At 38.2% G+C, this 15,864-nt stretch overlaps 1 protein-coding gene and 1 long non-coding RNA gene across 2 annotated transcripts; one reads left to right on the forward strand and one right to left on the reverse strand.

Moving 5' to 3' along the window:
* Window positions 1–3,274: 3,274 nt before the first annotated feature.
* LOC110911349 (receptor-like protein 6) lies at window positions 3,275–6,061 on the reverse strand. The gene has a single exon (XM_022155957.1). It carries the CDS (start codon window positions 6,059–6,061, stop codon window positions 3,275–3,277), a length of 2,787 nt encoding a protein of 928 aa, XP_022011649.1.
* A 4,251-nt stretch (window positions 6,062–10,312) lies between these two features.
* On the forward strand, window positions 10,313–12,214 carry LOC110913115. Its single transcript, XR_002578379.2, has 3 exons — window positions 10,313–10,446; window positions 10,959–11,025; window positions 11,986–12,214. It is a non-coding gene; the product is annotated as an uncharacterized LOC110913115 (long non-coding RNA).
* The last annotated feature ends 3,650 nt before the right edge of the window (window positions 12,215–15,864 follow it).

Below are 15,864 nucleotides of genomic sequence, written 5' to 3' on the forward strand. Positions count from 1 at the left end.
AGTTTGAATGTTATAAAGTACAGTTTCAATTTTGTAAAGTTTTCTAGATTTTAAATTTTATAGAAGTTCATATATTTATTAGTAAATTTTGTTGTATAGATAATCCATGTGGCATGCCTGTATATTCGTAACACATTTGGTTTCTAAGATGGATGGACACTAAGTTTTCTATCAAAATGACCATAATACCAATAGTTTTAATATTGTATATAATGAAACAAACAAAGAGGTGATACTTATGAATTTACATTGTGATAGATAGTAAACGGGCAACAAGCTGCGTCGCTACCCCTTTTTGAATAACAAAATTAAGTCTTTTAAAAACTACGTTGATAGATCTCGGGGTCATAACATTACTATGCATGACCCTTTGAATTCGACTAAGTAGGTACACAGCCTTTGGCGCTAGAAAATTAAAAGTACCAAAAGCAAATGGGATAAACACGTGCCTGGTTGTCAAGGCACGTTTTCTCATGTTTGGTCACTTTACCCGAAGTAGCCTGACCCACTGTGAATACACAAAACATTAAAACAAAATAACCTTATCAAGTAAGATCCATGAACATATAAAAAAAAATGTCTTAATAACACAACTTGTGGTACCTGCCAAACCCAGACATACGCAAAAATTTGGTTAATGCTTGTTCGTGATATAAACAAACTTTCTGTTGAGTGGTTCACGAATGGTTCACTAAACGTTCGATTCGTTATCAGCCTATAGTTAAATAATCAGTTTGTTAGTTCAACACTAAAACAAAAACCGACATTCAACCTTTTAACGAACTAAAGTTGGAACCCTCTTGCGGTATTGCTACATGGGACAAATAATCTCCAGGACTAGCCTCATTATAGTGAAAGAGAGTTTTCTAGTGTGATGGTGACATGGGTATCCTGAGCTCATTACTCCCACGTGGTCTGGTTATAGTATTTCCAAATGCGCTTCATGTGTTTCGAAACCATAGTTCTGGACGTGTTTATACAGAGCTTCAAGCTTTGAATGTATTATCCTGGATTCAATTCCAGATGTCCTGATCTTGACGTGTCAAGGTCTGAATGTGTTATATGGTTTTAATCCGGTAAAAAGGTAATAATAACCTGTACATTCTTAGCCAATAGGATCAGATAAGCACTAAATTAGGCATCTAATGAAGTTGTATCGTAAATCAGGCAGCTGGTCATGGTCCATGGTTCATTACTAATACTGGGAGGAGGCCCTCATTTATGAACCCAACCTAAACGCATCGCACCACAATGAACCAGACAAAACAAATGAACATCAAAAGTTTATACAATTCATCCTGAGCTAATTCACAATGTTAACAAACTATAAAACTTGACACAAATTATAAATATATAATTTTTTTGTTAATACATTCTCTTTATATATATTTTTGTCTTCTTTAGTGACTCTTTAAACTTGTATTAAATAAATATAAATATAACTACAACCATATCCTGTAAATCTTATAAATAGCAAAGCTATTAGTTGGGTCTGGGAGGGTGAGATGTATGCAAACCTTACCCCTAACCCTGGGACAGCGAGACTACTTCTAGAGAAACCACTGGCTCCAAGTCGTATCACTACAAGAAAACAAGGCAATAACGGTAACATTTGTCGTCGCTAAAAACCCTGATCTACACCGCTATTGGTAATAGCGGCGACATGTCACCGCTAAAGGTTAGCCGCTATTGCCCCTTATGTCGCCGCTAAAGGTCCATGTCGCCGCTAAAGGTTTTCCACTTTTAGCGGCAACATGACGTCGCTATTAGGTCAACGCTATATGATCTCGTCGCTAATACCTTCCATCAATAGCGGCGACACATGTCGCCATTAAAAGTCTTTTTTTCTGCATTTACAATATTTATGGTTTTATACAAATCTGCCAACACCCAAAACAAGAATTAACAAAATATATAACAAAACCAAGAACAAATTCAACTTAAACAAACAATACTAATCGATTTCGAGTAGACTTTGGTGAAATTGATGAAGATTAGCCGATTTTAGGGGAAAAGCCATGAGAGAGTTGAAGAGTTTAGGGGGAAAATGAGGAAAGAGGGAATAAATCCCACTTTTAGCTGGTGGTTCTGCGAAAACGTAATAGGGGCGACACACGTCGCCGCTATTGACTACGTTAAACCCCAGCCGTTAGATCAAGATAAGAAATGACGGCTGGGGTTTAATATGGGACACCGTGTTCCGGATCGACCAAGCTGTAACATATGGCCTATCGCCGCTATTACCCGTTATTGTTGTGGTGGTAATTAAAGAATATAAACCACAAATTTAGTAAACCCATAAGCCAAACGATCCATTTTTCGAACACAATCAGAATGGTCAAAGTCAAACAACTCAGGAAGTGGCTTAAACTCATTATCAAATAACAAACCGTCATCGATCTTGTCATCTGCATTGTGCAACCAACTCGTGTTCTTTGATCTTCGAATAGGTTGACTTCGGTTTCATAGATATTTGTTATTGGTTGAGTCGTCAATGGACCCTAGTGCACTTGAGATTCTTATATGATATATCTAGTCAAGAAAAATAATGCAACTGAGTATAGAAAATAAAGTATGGCTGAGCAAGATTTAGTCGGACCAAGTAATTCTGATATGTTATCTAGCTAGGATCAAATCCATTAAGCATTTTCAGTTCGGTTCTCCGTCTTAATTTTGGGGCGAATCGGGTTTGGTTCAGTCCAACTAAAAATGAAATATGAAACATCATAGTATAAAAATTTACATATGGTCCCACCAGCCCAACAAGAGACCAACCCAACCAGAAAAGACCGAGAACGACACAACCTATGTCGGTTTTGATTTTCCAGAAATTTTGGGTTCGGATTCGGTCTGGTTTCAGCCCGACATACACCCTAGAAATAAGTATATTAAAGATTTTAAGATAAATGAATTGTTATAAACCATTTTTTGCTCAATTTAAAATGTCGTAGGCACTATTTTTGTATTTCCTCGACTTAAGCCCCATGTTGCGCATGTGTCTAGGTCGCTCCTTTGCGTGTTTGGTGTGGAAATTTATTTCAACAACTCTAATACCAGTTGATATGGATTCAAAGAATATTGGGAGAAAGAAGAAAGATATGAAGATTTTTATAGGCTTACGATTCAAATTAAAATAACAATGGAAAAAACACACCAACACCTACTAATGACCCATTAGTAACAACTAACAACTGAAAATAAATACAACAACATACATATTACCGTCTTATTCCAATGCCCTATATGACTCCAAACATTTCTTTGTGAAAAAGGTTCACCTTCTGGATCTTTGAGAAAACCACTTGTAATACTTTATGCTTAGATAATCCCCATAAACAAGTCCAATCACTAGCCCAATCACAACACCAATAAGTATCACAACCCAATCAACTCCATTTGGAAAGTCAGACTCGGTATCTTCTTCGAAGGAAGCTTTTGGAGGCTTTGATGCTTCTGAATCACCACATTTCTTTGATGAAGGGAATCCACACAATGCCTGATTTCCGATGTAAGAGTTGTTCAAAAATGTATTGAACTGTTTACCTTGTGGTATGGGTCCACTGAGGTTGTTGTTGGATACATTAAAGACGGCAAGGAAATTCAGTCGTACCAAGTCTTGTGGTATCATTCCGGAGAGCTTGTTACTAGAAAGATCCAATGATTCAAGGTGTATGAGATTCCCCATGGATGGTGGAATGGTACCAGAAAGCTCATTATTAGAAAGGTTGAGCAACTGAAGACCACTGAGAGTTGTAATAGACTCTGGAATATTCCCTCTAAACATGTTACCTGAAAGATCAACTGCAAAAAAGGCTTCTGAAATCTTCTCATAATCTGTCTTTACCCCTTTGTTAGTTATCTGAATCGATAACCAATAACCTACCGCAGAGTGATCATATTCCATGATCAATGCTAACATATATTCTGCACTCGTATCGGACTCTTTCATTGCTGACCACTCCTGGAAATACTGATGTGGCAAATCACCGGAAAATGAATTGTATGAGAGGTCAATAATACGCAATTTTGGGAAGTTGACTTTGATTCTACTTGGTCTTCTTATAATACCATGAAAATTGTTGAACCTGAGAATGAGAACTTGTAGCTCTGGAAGTGCTCCCAACCATACCGGGAACACGTCCCCTATAAAATTATATCCAAGATCTAGGATCTGGAGTGATTTACAATCCTCCAATGATCTAGGTACCTGCCCCTCGAGTATATTTTCACTTAAATCAATAAACTGAAGCTTACTTCCATTGGCGAATATGTTGGGAATGGTTCCGTGCAAAGCGTTGCTTCTTAGATTCAACACTGTCAAATTTGAATTGCTTAATTTCTCCAAGCATGGAGGAATGGAGCCAATAATGTTGTTGAATGACAAATCAAGCAACTGGAGAGACAACAAGTCACATATGGATGGTGGAATTCCTCCGGTCAGATTATTGTTTGAGACAGAAAAGTACTCGGTTGTTGGTGGTGGCATCAGAATCTCTCCATGCAGCATGTTGTGACTCAAGTCCAGTAACCGTAAATTAACCCAAGAAGCAACCGGTGAATGTTGCTCAAAACCCATTAGGAGATTTTGATGAAGCCAAAGTTCACTCAGTGTATTCTTGCTAATGTTCCACATCCATCTGGGTATCAGGCCCTCAATATTATTGTTAGCAAGGTACAAGTTCCTCAGTTGATGTTGAAACCGTAGAAATTCAGGAAAGACTTTCAAGTTACAGTATCCCAACGATATATATATGAACTGTGGCTGAGTTCCATTTATGTGGCTATCTATGACTGAAAGTGTGATATTATTTCCACTTAAATTCAGAGATTTAAGCTTCTTAAGAGAAAGAAATAAGTAAAGGTTTGCTGTGACATTGTTACCAGCCAAATAAAATAATTCTAAGTTTTGGAAATTCATCCATGAGCTTGAAAGTTCTCCTTTTAACTGATTGAAGGAAACGTCTAAGTGTTCAAGTTGGGTCAGATTAGAAAATGATGATGGAATTTCACCATACAGGTTGACACTTAAAAGATCCAAATAAGTGATCTTGTTTAGCTTACCAAACCAATCAGGCAGCTTCCATCTATCAAAATTATTGTAGGAGAGGTCCAAATATGTGAGCTGTGTCAGGTTGCTTACTGATGCAGGTAGAGTCCCAGTGAAAGCATTGCTACGTAAATCCAGGACATTCAAGTGTGTGAGATTCCCGATTGAAGCTGGTATGGATCCTTGAAATTTTGCAAAAGCCACAATCAGTTGTTTCAGTTCACTATTACCATGAAACTCAGGGATATAACCAGTAAGGTTGTCGTTACCTCCCACATCAAGAACTTGCAGTTTTTGCAAGTAAAGTATATCTGTTGGGAAATCACCACTCAGCCCACAAGAACTCATAACAAGTGATGTTAACGAAGATGAATTTACCAAGCTATCTGGTACAAAATCAATGTTGACCTCTGAGAGAAAGAGTTCTCTTAGAGTCTCACTTGTATTTTGAACTAGATTTTGGAAGTCAGAACTTTGCAGCTTTAGACTGTGGTACCCATTTCCCCTTAGATCCAAGGAAACCAAATTCCTGAGATGCGAGATTTGTTTTGGGACCTCTCCACTGAAAAAAGAATATGACAGATTCAGTTTTATTAACTGCGAGAGTCGTCCTATTCCAGAAGGAATTTGAGAGGAACGAAAATCGTTATTTGCAAGGTTTAGTGTGCGAAGATGAATGAGGTTGAACAGACTATTATTGGAGGAGATGGGGCCAGAGAGAAAGCTGCTGCTCAAGTCGAGCCCGATCACATGACCTAACCGGCACTCAACCCCATCCCATAAGCAGCAATTTCCGGTGCCATCTGATCCATTGAGGTTCCATGAAGCAACCTTTGGATAAGCACGAGAATCATAGATGGATACAGAACTGTTAATAGACATGCTCTCTTTGAATTGGAATAACAGAGAGCACTCATCAGCATGGCTCAATGAAGAAAAGTCACTGGCCAAGCTGGCAGATTCAAGAACAAGTAGTACTAGTATCAGCATAAGTGCATGAATAGATTTTTCCATGATGTTTAAAGATGAAGTTAAGTGTATGTAGATGAAGAATATATGTTCATTATATAAGCAACTTCTATGATTAGGTAAAAAAAATAAAGCAAAACAAAAACATGATTCTGGTCAAAAAGTTGAAAAAAATAACACAAAAAACGTTTTAAACATATGTTGTACTACAGCCATAAAATTTGAAAAATTTTCAATTATTTGAAGTTGATGGGAAGTAATAAGGAATATACCGTGATTCACGTTTTGAGTCATGCATGAAACAAATGATTCAAGAAATACTGTTCATAAAGCATGGTAAAGTAACGATAATCAATTCAACAGACCATTTGACTTATGGCCTAGTGGTAGGAGACTTGGGTTTTCTAATACAGACTCATGTTCAATTCTCATTTGTGTTCTATTGGGGTGGATATTAGGCAATGATGGTGACAAACCCACCGAGGGAGGTTCAATCCTGAGCCACACCCCGGTTTTCATCCGGCTGTTACTTCAGCGAGGCTTCTCGTGTGGAGGCAGTACAGTTTCCAAAGAACGTCGTAACCAAGTCTGACCAATACAGCGCGGACCCGGTTAAGACAACGTAGTCTGGACAGATCTTGGCTAGGGTCGCCGTTTAGGCGGTTATTGAGTCACTCAAAAAGAAAGTCATCGTTAAAAAAAAATCAATAGACGACCAAAACAATTTATAAAAAAAGTAATATAGCATTTAGTTATAAACTAATAAAAAAACTGCTGAGTTTCATTATGTTTATGTAATTCCCAACTTATCACTTTATGTTATATATGGATATCTGACAATAACTTGAAAATGAAATAAGGTAACCTTCATTAACTGTATCATAGTAAAAAAGGACTTCGCGTATTTCGTTCGGATGAATATATTCATTCTAAGGCCATGGGGTGGTCTAACATCTAGAGTGTTAACAATGACATGACATGTTAACTAACATTGCAAACCACTCCCTCCATGTGTTGAAGTGCATTAAATGAGTTATGTGTTAACATGTTAACCCAATATTAAGAGATTGAATTAATTATTGTGCATTAAATGAGTTATGTGTTAACGTGTTAAACAATTTCCTTAGAGTGAGACAAAGTGAAATGAGGAAAAAAAGTTGAGGTATCACTTAGACGAAGTTAAGTTAGGTTAAAGTATACCAAAGACCTAAGAAAACAATGTTTTATAAATATTCTATAAGAGTAACTCCAAACAAGTTACATATATTTTATCTTATTTTTGAAAAAAGAAACAACATTATTATTATTATTACTATATATTAATAAACAAACCGAAATGAATAGTGATTTTAATATTATCCAAACAAGTTACATATATTTTATCTTATTTTTGAAAAAAGAAACTATATTATTATTATTATTATTATTATTATTATATATTACTAAACGAACCAAAATGAATAGTGATTTTAATATTATAATAATATTTAGCTTTTTTAATACTTTATTATTTTAGTCTTATAACATTAGTTTTTTTTTTTTGTTTTTTTTTTTACTTTTTAACTTTAATGCTTGTTTTAATATCAGGGGTTCGGATACGTTTGGTGTCAACCGATATCGAACCAGTGTTGGTATCGAAAATACCGGTATGGTCCTATTCGGTATCAGTACATAAGGTAAAAACTGGCACTAATCCAGAAAACGCCAAAAGTTAGTGCCGAATTGATATTGGAAATCCTTTGGTTCGGGAAATTCAGCGCGGCGAACCGGTACCATTTGCTCATCCCTGATCACAGTTATCGTACGAACAACGATATCGTACAACTTTTTTTGTTGATTTTCTTCAACTTTTAATTTTTTGCTTTTTTAGTTTCAGGGGTAGGGATAGGGATGAGCTCGGTGCCAACCGATACATAATCGGTACTAATACAGAAAATACGGGTTACGGTACCGGTATATGAAGGTAAAAAGTGAACCCGTACCAGGAACGCCAAAAGTCGGTACCAAATCGGTACTTAAGATTTTTCGGTTCGGCAAATTTGGTACCGGTACCCAGAACAATTTGCTCATCTCTGACTACGGGTTTCATACGAACAACATCGTTACCATACAACTTTTTTGGTTGATTTTCATTCGGTTATCTTTTAGTGTTTTTTTCTATATTTTCTTTTTATTCTTGTTAGTAGTTCTGTTCACAACACGCTCGTAGTGATTTCAAAACACATGTAAACACAGACTAGATACCAAAAGAAATTCGCCGCAACACGGCGAACTTATTTAAACCTAGTTCTATAAATAATTCTAATGAAGTCAATCACTCAGGTCAGAAAAGCAACCCAAGTATTAAATTACAATTGTTTTCTCTTCTTATAGTTAGAGGGGTCGGGGCGCCGCGTAGTCATAAACCCACCACGCGTTGAGGTCATAAACCCACCACGCGTTGATGACCCTTATACACCGCCACCACTCGAATTTTTCACGCGTTGAATTTGTAACGCGTGCTCGTGATCACGCGTGAGAAACATGATTTTGAACGTTGTGTTTTGAACATTGGTTATTTTTGAACATTTAAATTTGACCATTCGGGTTTTTAAAAAAACAAAACAAACGTAAACACTATATATATCATCTATTTTAACTTTTTCAACCCACAAAAAACACCTACATTCTACATATTTCACCCACACAGAAACATAAATTTATACCACTTTTTTGGGTAACCATGGAATTTCCTATGGATTCGTTTCCGATAGACACCGTAGCGATACGTGTTCCGACAATGACACGCTTGAATTTTTTGAGAAGGTGTATAACGAACTTGAAGGTTCAAGCCGCCCAAAGAAGAAAATGGAGGATCGTGATCGTATACATGCCAACGAAGCATTAATGAAGGATTATTTTGTGGAGAATCCGGTCTACAATGCTGAAATATTTAGAAATCGGTTTCAAGAATGGTTTATTTTTAACCAAAGATTTATTTTTAAAGATGGTTGGAGACATCGAAGCAAGCGAAGAAGAACGTTACGACAGGAGGGTCAAACGAAGTTTCATGCCAATACAAAAATGCACATCCGTTATCATTCGCCAACTAGCGACAGGTAACCCTCCCAATCAGTTTGATGAATACTTAGCAATGTCGGACAGAACTTCGCGTGAATGTTTGCAATTCTTTTGTAACACAATCATTAAATTGTATGTTAAAGAGTTTCTACGTAAACTGACGAGACACGACATCACACGTATTTACGCCGCACATGAGGCTAGATGAGGTTTTTGTAGGTCCACTCGTAGGATCAAGATAAACCTACTCCCTTGTTGTGCAACACACACACGAGTGCGGAATCCAAGTGTATATGCAATCCAAGCAAAGAACACACAAACACAAGAAAAGATTCAAAGTTTAAAGCTCAAGTGTATTGATCCAGCAGAGTAACAATACTATGTTTAAATAAGAAACTCTCAATACTCTCTGGTGTGTTCTCCTAAACTGTGTTCTGTAAGTGCTATTTATAAGCCAAACATTCAGTAAATCCAACGAAAGATGTATATGGGCCACTGCCACCACGAAAGACTTCAGGCCCAACAACATATGATCCTTCGTCCAACAAGACCCACAAAAGATGTAAACCCATGAAGAATATGGGTTCTTCGTGAGTATCTTCATGTGAACAACCATGTCCACGAAAGAGGTTCTTCGACCATTTCATAATTGCACATGCACACTTGGGTTTTTGGTGGACGGTTATGGGACGAAGAAGATTCTTCGTTGACTGATGTTCTTCTGGAACTTCCATGACGGCCCATGGTCTTTCGTTGAAAGGCTGCAATCATACAGAACTTGCAGAGCACAAATAAACAGCAGCAAACAATACACTCACATGAAACAGTCTGCACACGTGCAGCTGAAATACATCAAATACAATCTAAACGTCGTACCGAGTCAAGATAGGAGGATATCTTGACTTCGGTCTTCACTTCGTAACCGAGCCGAACCAAAACGAGCCACATCCACAAATATGCATCAACAATTTTCCAGGAATGCTCGGTAGCATCTGTAACATCCCGAAATTTTAAAACTATATACTAGAATTATAAAATACATAATAAACAAGAATAAACTAACTAGGATAAATAACCTAGTTAGTTAAAAATCTTGTAGTAACATTTGAATGAGTTAAAAGGCCAAAAATATAAACTAGATAAGAGTGGAGGGACTAAAGTTGTTAAATATGAAACTCTAATTACTAAATAGTAAGAAATCAAACCAAACACCTCAAAATTGAGGTTCTGGTCGATCAACAACAGAGAGGGGCGACACCCACACCTCCAAAACCCTAACATCAACAAAAACTCTAAATTGAAGGCTCAAATCACGTTGTAAGCAGAATCTGAACATAGAATTGTGATCTCCTCGTCAAGAAGGTCATAAGGTATGTCAAATTAGGTTATTTTGATACAAATCAAATTCTCACATGAGATTGAAATCGAAGGTTGAGCTTGATTATGTGTTGTAAAACATGAAATTGGAAGTAATGTGAAGTCTAGGGACAAACCCTAGATGTTTCTTGTTAAAAATCTTGCATGTTAGTTGTAGAAATCAAAATCACTATAGTGGGTGATTAGTAAGTTAGTAGAACTTGATAAACACTAGGATTAAGACTCTTGTTCTAGTGAAAATTGAAATTTGTGAGATAATCTCTGAAATTGTTGATGTTAAAATATGTGTATAATGTCTAATTGAAGTTAATTTGAGTGATAAATTCAAGTTATGAACTTGGTTTAGATCATGTAAAAATCTGACCCGCAAGGTGTTTGATAAAACGCCTAAATGAGGATTAAAATGTTAAAGATTGCTAAAAACGCAGATTTACATATGTAATGAATGAATGCGTTAAAGCTTATGAAAAAGAGTTCTAATCTTTAATGAATTGGACTCTTTTAGGCAAGGAATCCGGGACGTCAAGTGGACACGCCGGAGGTGATACCCGCGGAAAAGGTGCGCTTTGAAGGTACGCGACTTTAGTCTCGTCGAATTGAGTTTAATTACTTTGGTTTGAATTGTAGTTGATGTCGTAGTGTAAAGAGTGCGTTTGATGTGTCGATAAGTGCCGAAGTGCACTCGACTATCAAACGGGTCAAAACAAGAACTCGGTATTTAGTTGGGTTAGTCATTGAAGTGATGGTTTTCACTAAATGGCAAAACGGGTCAAAATGATGGTTTTAAAGGAGTCACGAGAGTTGCGACTTGAAAGTCATACATCTTGTTTATTGATAAATTTTGCCATACTAATGTTTTGGTAATGGTGAATCTAAGTATAAGAACCCGGGATATGGGTCGAACAATAATGTTAGAGGAAAAAAAGATTGTTTGAAACGGAATGTTTGAATTCCGAATAACCAAGTAATAGCCATAGAAGAAATTTTAAAGCCATGGAATTGGCGTGAAAACACCAAGTATGTGAGCCCGGGTAATTGGGTAAATAGGTTAAAACAGGTTTAAAGATGAGAGGAGGTGCTATGCACACACACTAGTGGGTCGAATAATGGTAATAAGGAAATTCGTGAGCCAATTAGTGGTATCACGGTTTCCGCAATATAAAATTTACATGGTTAAGTCCGAAATCTTATTTCGGACTCATAGCAATAAGAATTGGTTGAATCAGATTACGGAGTAAAGAGTTATGAGCTTCCAAAGTTGAAAATAGCTCAATTGTAAATGTGCAGAACCCACCGTAAATTACGGTTCCATCGTAATTTACGGTGGACAACAAAGTGTTACGGTGCTTTGCTACTGCATTACGGTAGAACCATAACATTCCCAGGTTCACCGTAATTTACGGTGATACCGTAAATTACGGTGGAACCCAGCAAAAATTTATTTTTTTTTTTTGTAGCCACTTGTGTTATTAAAACTTGTTTATACATTATATATTAAAGTCAAACTAACGGTTATTAGTGTTTGACTCTAGGTATGGATGAATCTCTCCCGGATGATGATCAAGCATTTTGTCAAGAACCGAACACGAAATTTGAAGCTTCCGCACCGAATATGATCTTGTCTAAACTTTAAACATGTCATATAAATGTTGTTAATGATGTTTTGAATCCTTTAAACTAGTTATTAGTTGACTAGTAAGGGTTGTCTTTAAATGAATTATGCACCATCTAGAACATGTTTGGAAAAATTTGTTAGTATGTATGGTTTAAAACACTAATGTTCTTGTAAACTCTGATTTTTATAAAGTTTCATGAAATATTTAGCTTAAATTATGTTAAATTATTAAGGGTGTTACAAGTTGGTAATCAGAGCTTAAGGTTGTCAACAAAAGTGTTCGGTTCAAGCTTGATCGATCGTCCGGTAAGAATTAATTTATTATGTTAACAAAATTATGTCTTATATATGAATGAGAAGGAAATTAAAGTGCATGGGAAAAGTGTGTTAACACACTTAAACCCGGGAGGTGCATTAAATTTAAGCAGTTAAAGCAAGTTGAGAACTTGACTAAACCAAAACAAAAGAAGCAATGTTATAAACGAAATGTTTAACGTTTAAATGTAAACATTTCAGTTTCAAAGATGACGGATAAAGGAAATGACGAAGCGGTGCCAAGAGTCACCGAACAAATGAGAGAAGTGATTGCTGAAGAGGTAGGAAAAGCAATCGAGAATAGTTTGTCGGGTTTTATCGATAAAATCCAAACCACGGTGTTATCAGTGGTGGATGAAAGGATAAAGAAATTGGAGGATAATGCAAGTTCAGCCAAGGAGAAATTGGTAGAGCGTAAGGGTTGCTCGTACAAAGAATTTATGGCATGCAAACCACCACTCTACAACGGAGAAGTGGATCCGATAGTGTGTCAAAGGTGGTTGAGTGATATAGAAGGGGTATTTGAGAGAACCCACTGTGACGCAAATGACTTCGTGGCGTATGGCACGGGTCAACTGAGAGGACAAGCAAAAGATTGGTGGGATAATAAGAAAAAGGAAATCGGTAGTGAAGAAGCGAAGGCGATGACATGGGATGAGTTTAAGGTACCCTTCCTTAAACATCACAGTCCCAAGGCGGTTATTAATCGAATCAAAGAGGAATTTATCCAGCTTAGGCAGAAGGGCGAGTCCATTGATAAAATCACGGGAACTTTTCTTGACAAATTAAGGTTCTGTGATGAATTGGTGACGACCGAAGAGCAGAAGGTGTATTATTATTATAATATGCTAAGCGCGGAGTATCGGGAGTTCATGACTCCCTCAAAATACGAAACCCTCACCGAAATCATCAACGTCGCTCGGGAAAGAGAGATAGAGTTGAAGAAACAAATAGAGAGGGGTGAAAGAAGGACGCAAGTGGTTAATCCAAGTCCCACGAAGAAGGCACGCGTGAATGACTCGTCAAAGAAGCAAGAAGGAAAGAGTAGCTCGCCAAGCTGTAAAGTGTGTGGAAAAGGGCACAAGGGTGAGTGCCGGTTTAAGGACAAGCCGTGTCCTATATGCGGGAAGATAGGGCACACGGCTGTATTGTGCCCGGGGAAAGTTTCGGTATGCTACAAATGCTATCAGCCGGGTCACAAGAAATCCGAGTGTCCGGAATTGTCCGGAAAGAAGGAAGACAAAGGTGCGCACACTGAAGCACCAAAAGCAAAAGCTAGATCTTTCCAGCTAACGGCAGTGGAGGCGAAAACGGAACCCGATGTAGTCTCAGGTATATTTGCCATAAATTCAATTCCTGCTCATGTGCTATTTGACACGGGTGCGAATAAGTCCTTTATTTCACATGGACTTATTCGACATCCTTCCTTTGTACTAACAAAATTACCTATGCCTTTAGAGGTAGAAATAGGTGACAACAAAAGTTTCCTTGTATGTGATATATGTCGAGATTGTAAGATAAGCATAGATGATGAGGAATACCCGATAGATTTAATTCCTATGTCCATGGGAGAGTTCCAAGTAGTGGTCGGAATGGATTGGCTATCCCGACATAATGCGAAAGTCATGTGTTTCCGCAAGGAGATAAAACTAAAATCTCCAAGTGGAAAATCGATTATCATACGTGGTGAGAAGGAAGGAAAACCGGTTATGTGCTCGATGATAAAAGCTTACAAGCTCATGAAGCACGGATGTAGAGCATTCATGATATACGCGAATGAACCAAACAAAGGATCGTTAAGGATTGAAGACGTGCCGGTAGTGCGCGAATACGCCGATGTGTTCCCGGAAGACCTACCGGGAGTACCGCCGGAACGGGAGATAGAGTTCGGGATCGAATTGATTCCGGGCGCGAAACCCGTGGCCAAGGCACCGTATCGGCTCGCACCCTCCGAATTGCAAGAGTTAATGTCTCAAATTCAAGATCTCCTCGACAAAGGCTTTATTCGCCCGAGTGTGTCACCGTGGGGCGCGCCGGTGTTGTTCGTTAAGAAAAAGGATGGGAGTATGCGTATGTGCATCGATTACCGCGAGTTGAACAAACTCACGGTGAAAAATCGATATCCACTTCCAAGGATCGACGATTTATTCGATCAATTACAAGGTGCTAAATGGTTCTCCAAAATCGACCTTAGATCGGGGTACCACCAGTTGAGAGTCAGGGAGGAAGATATACCGAAGACGGCATTCCGTACACGATACGGACATTACGAATTCCTGGTGATGTCCTTTGGGTTAACAAATGCGCCCGCGGCCTTCATGGACCTCATGAACCGGGTCTGCAAGTCCATGTTAGATAAGTCGGTAATAGTTTTTATTGACGACATTTTAATATACTCAAAGGACGAAGCGGAACACGCAAGACATTTGTACGAAGTCTTGGAGACGCTCAGAAGGGAAAAGTTGTATGCAAAATTTTCAAAATGCGCCTTCTGGTTGCGAGAGGTGCAATTTCTTGGGCACGTCATCAACGCAAACGGGGTATTAGTAGACCCGTCGAAAATAGAAGCTGTGGCGAAATGGAATCCACCGAGAAATCCTTCGGAAATCAGAAGCTTTTTGGGGCTTGCGGGTTATTATCGGAGGTTCATACAAGACTTCTCCAAAATTGCCATGCCACTGACCAAACTAACCCGCAAGGAGGAAAAATTTATTTGGGGTGAGGACCAAGAAAAGGCGTTTCAAACGCTTAAGGAAAAATTGACACAAGCACCGGTATTGTCATTACCGGATGGAACGGATGACATGATAGTTTACTCGGATGCCTCGCATTCGGGGCTTGGTTGCGTTCTGATGCAACGAGGCAAGGTTATAGCCTATGCCTCAAGGCAGCTGAAAACTCACGAAAAGAGATATCCTACTCATGACCTCGAGCTAGCGGCAGTGGTGTTCGCCTTGAAAATATGGAGGCATTATCTGTACGGGGTAAGGTTCACTATTTTTACCGACCACAAAAGCCTAAAGTATTTCTTCGATCAGAAGGAATTAAATATGAGGCAAAGGCGGTGGTTGGAGACGGTAAAAGATTTTGATTGTGATATACATTACCATCCCGAGAAGGCTAATATAGTAGCAGATGCGTTAAGCCGAAAGACAGATTATGCGCCTATTCGAGTCCGATCGATGCAACTAATTGTGACATCGGGATTGCTCGACCAAATTCGAAAATCTCAAGGTGAAGCAATGAAAGAAGAGAATGTGAAAAAGGAAAGAATAGTAGGGCAGTTAAAAGATTTGGAGGACGGCAACCAAGGATTAAAAACTCGATTTGGGAGAATTTGGGTTCCCAATACATGTGGAGCCAAAGCACTTTTACTTGACGAAGCCCATAAATCTCGATATTCGATACATCCGGGGGCGACCAAGATGTATAATGATTTAAAACAAAATTATTGGTGGCCCGGAATGAAAAGAGATATCGT

Source organism: Helianthus annuus, chromosome 15 (genome assembly GCF_002127325.2).
Source record: "Helianthus annuus cultivar XRQ/B chromosome 15, HanXRQr2.0-SUNRISE, whole genome shotgun sequence".
Classification (NCBI taxonomy): Eukaryota; Viridiplantae; Streptophyta; class Magnoliopsida; order Asterales; family Asteraceae; genus Helianthus; species Helianthus annuus.

Excerpts from the sequence above, each read along its gene's own strand:
- LOC110911349 (XM_022155957.1), bottom strand. The coding sequence starts at position 6,061 with ATGGAAAAATCTATTCATGCACTTATGCTGATACTAGTACTACTTGTT.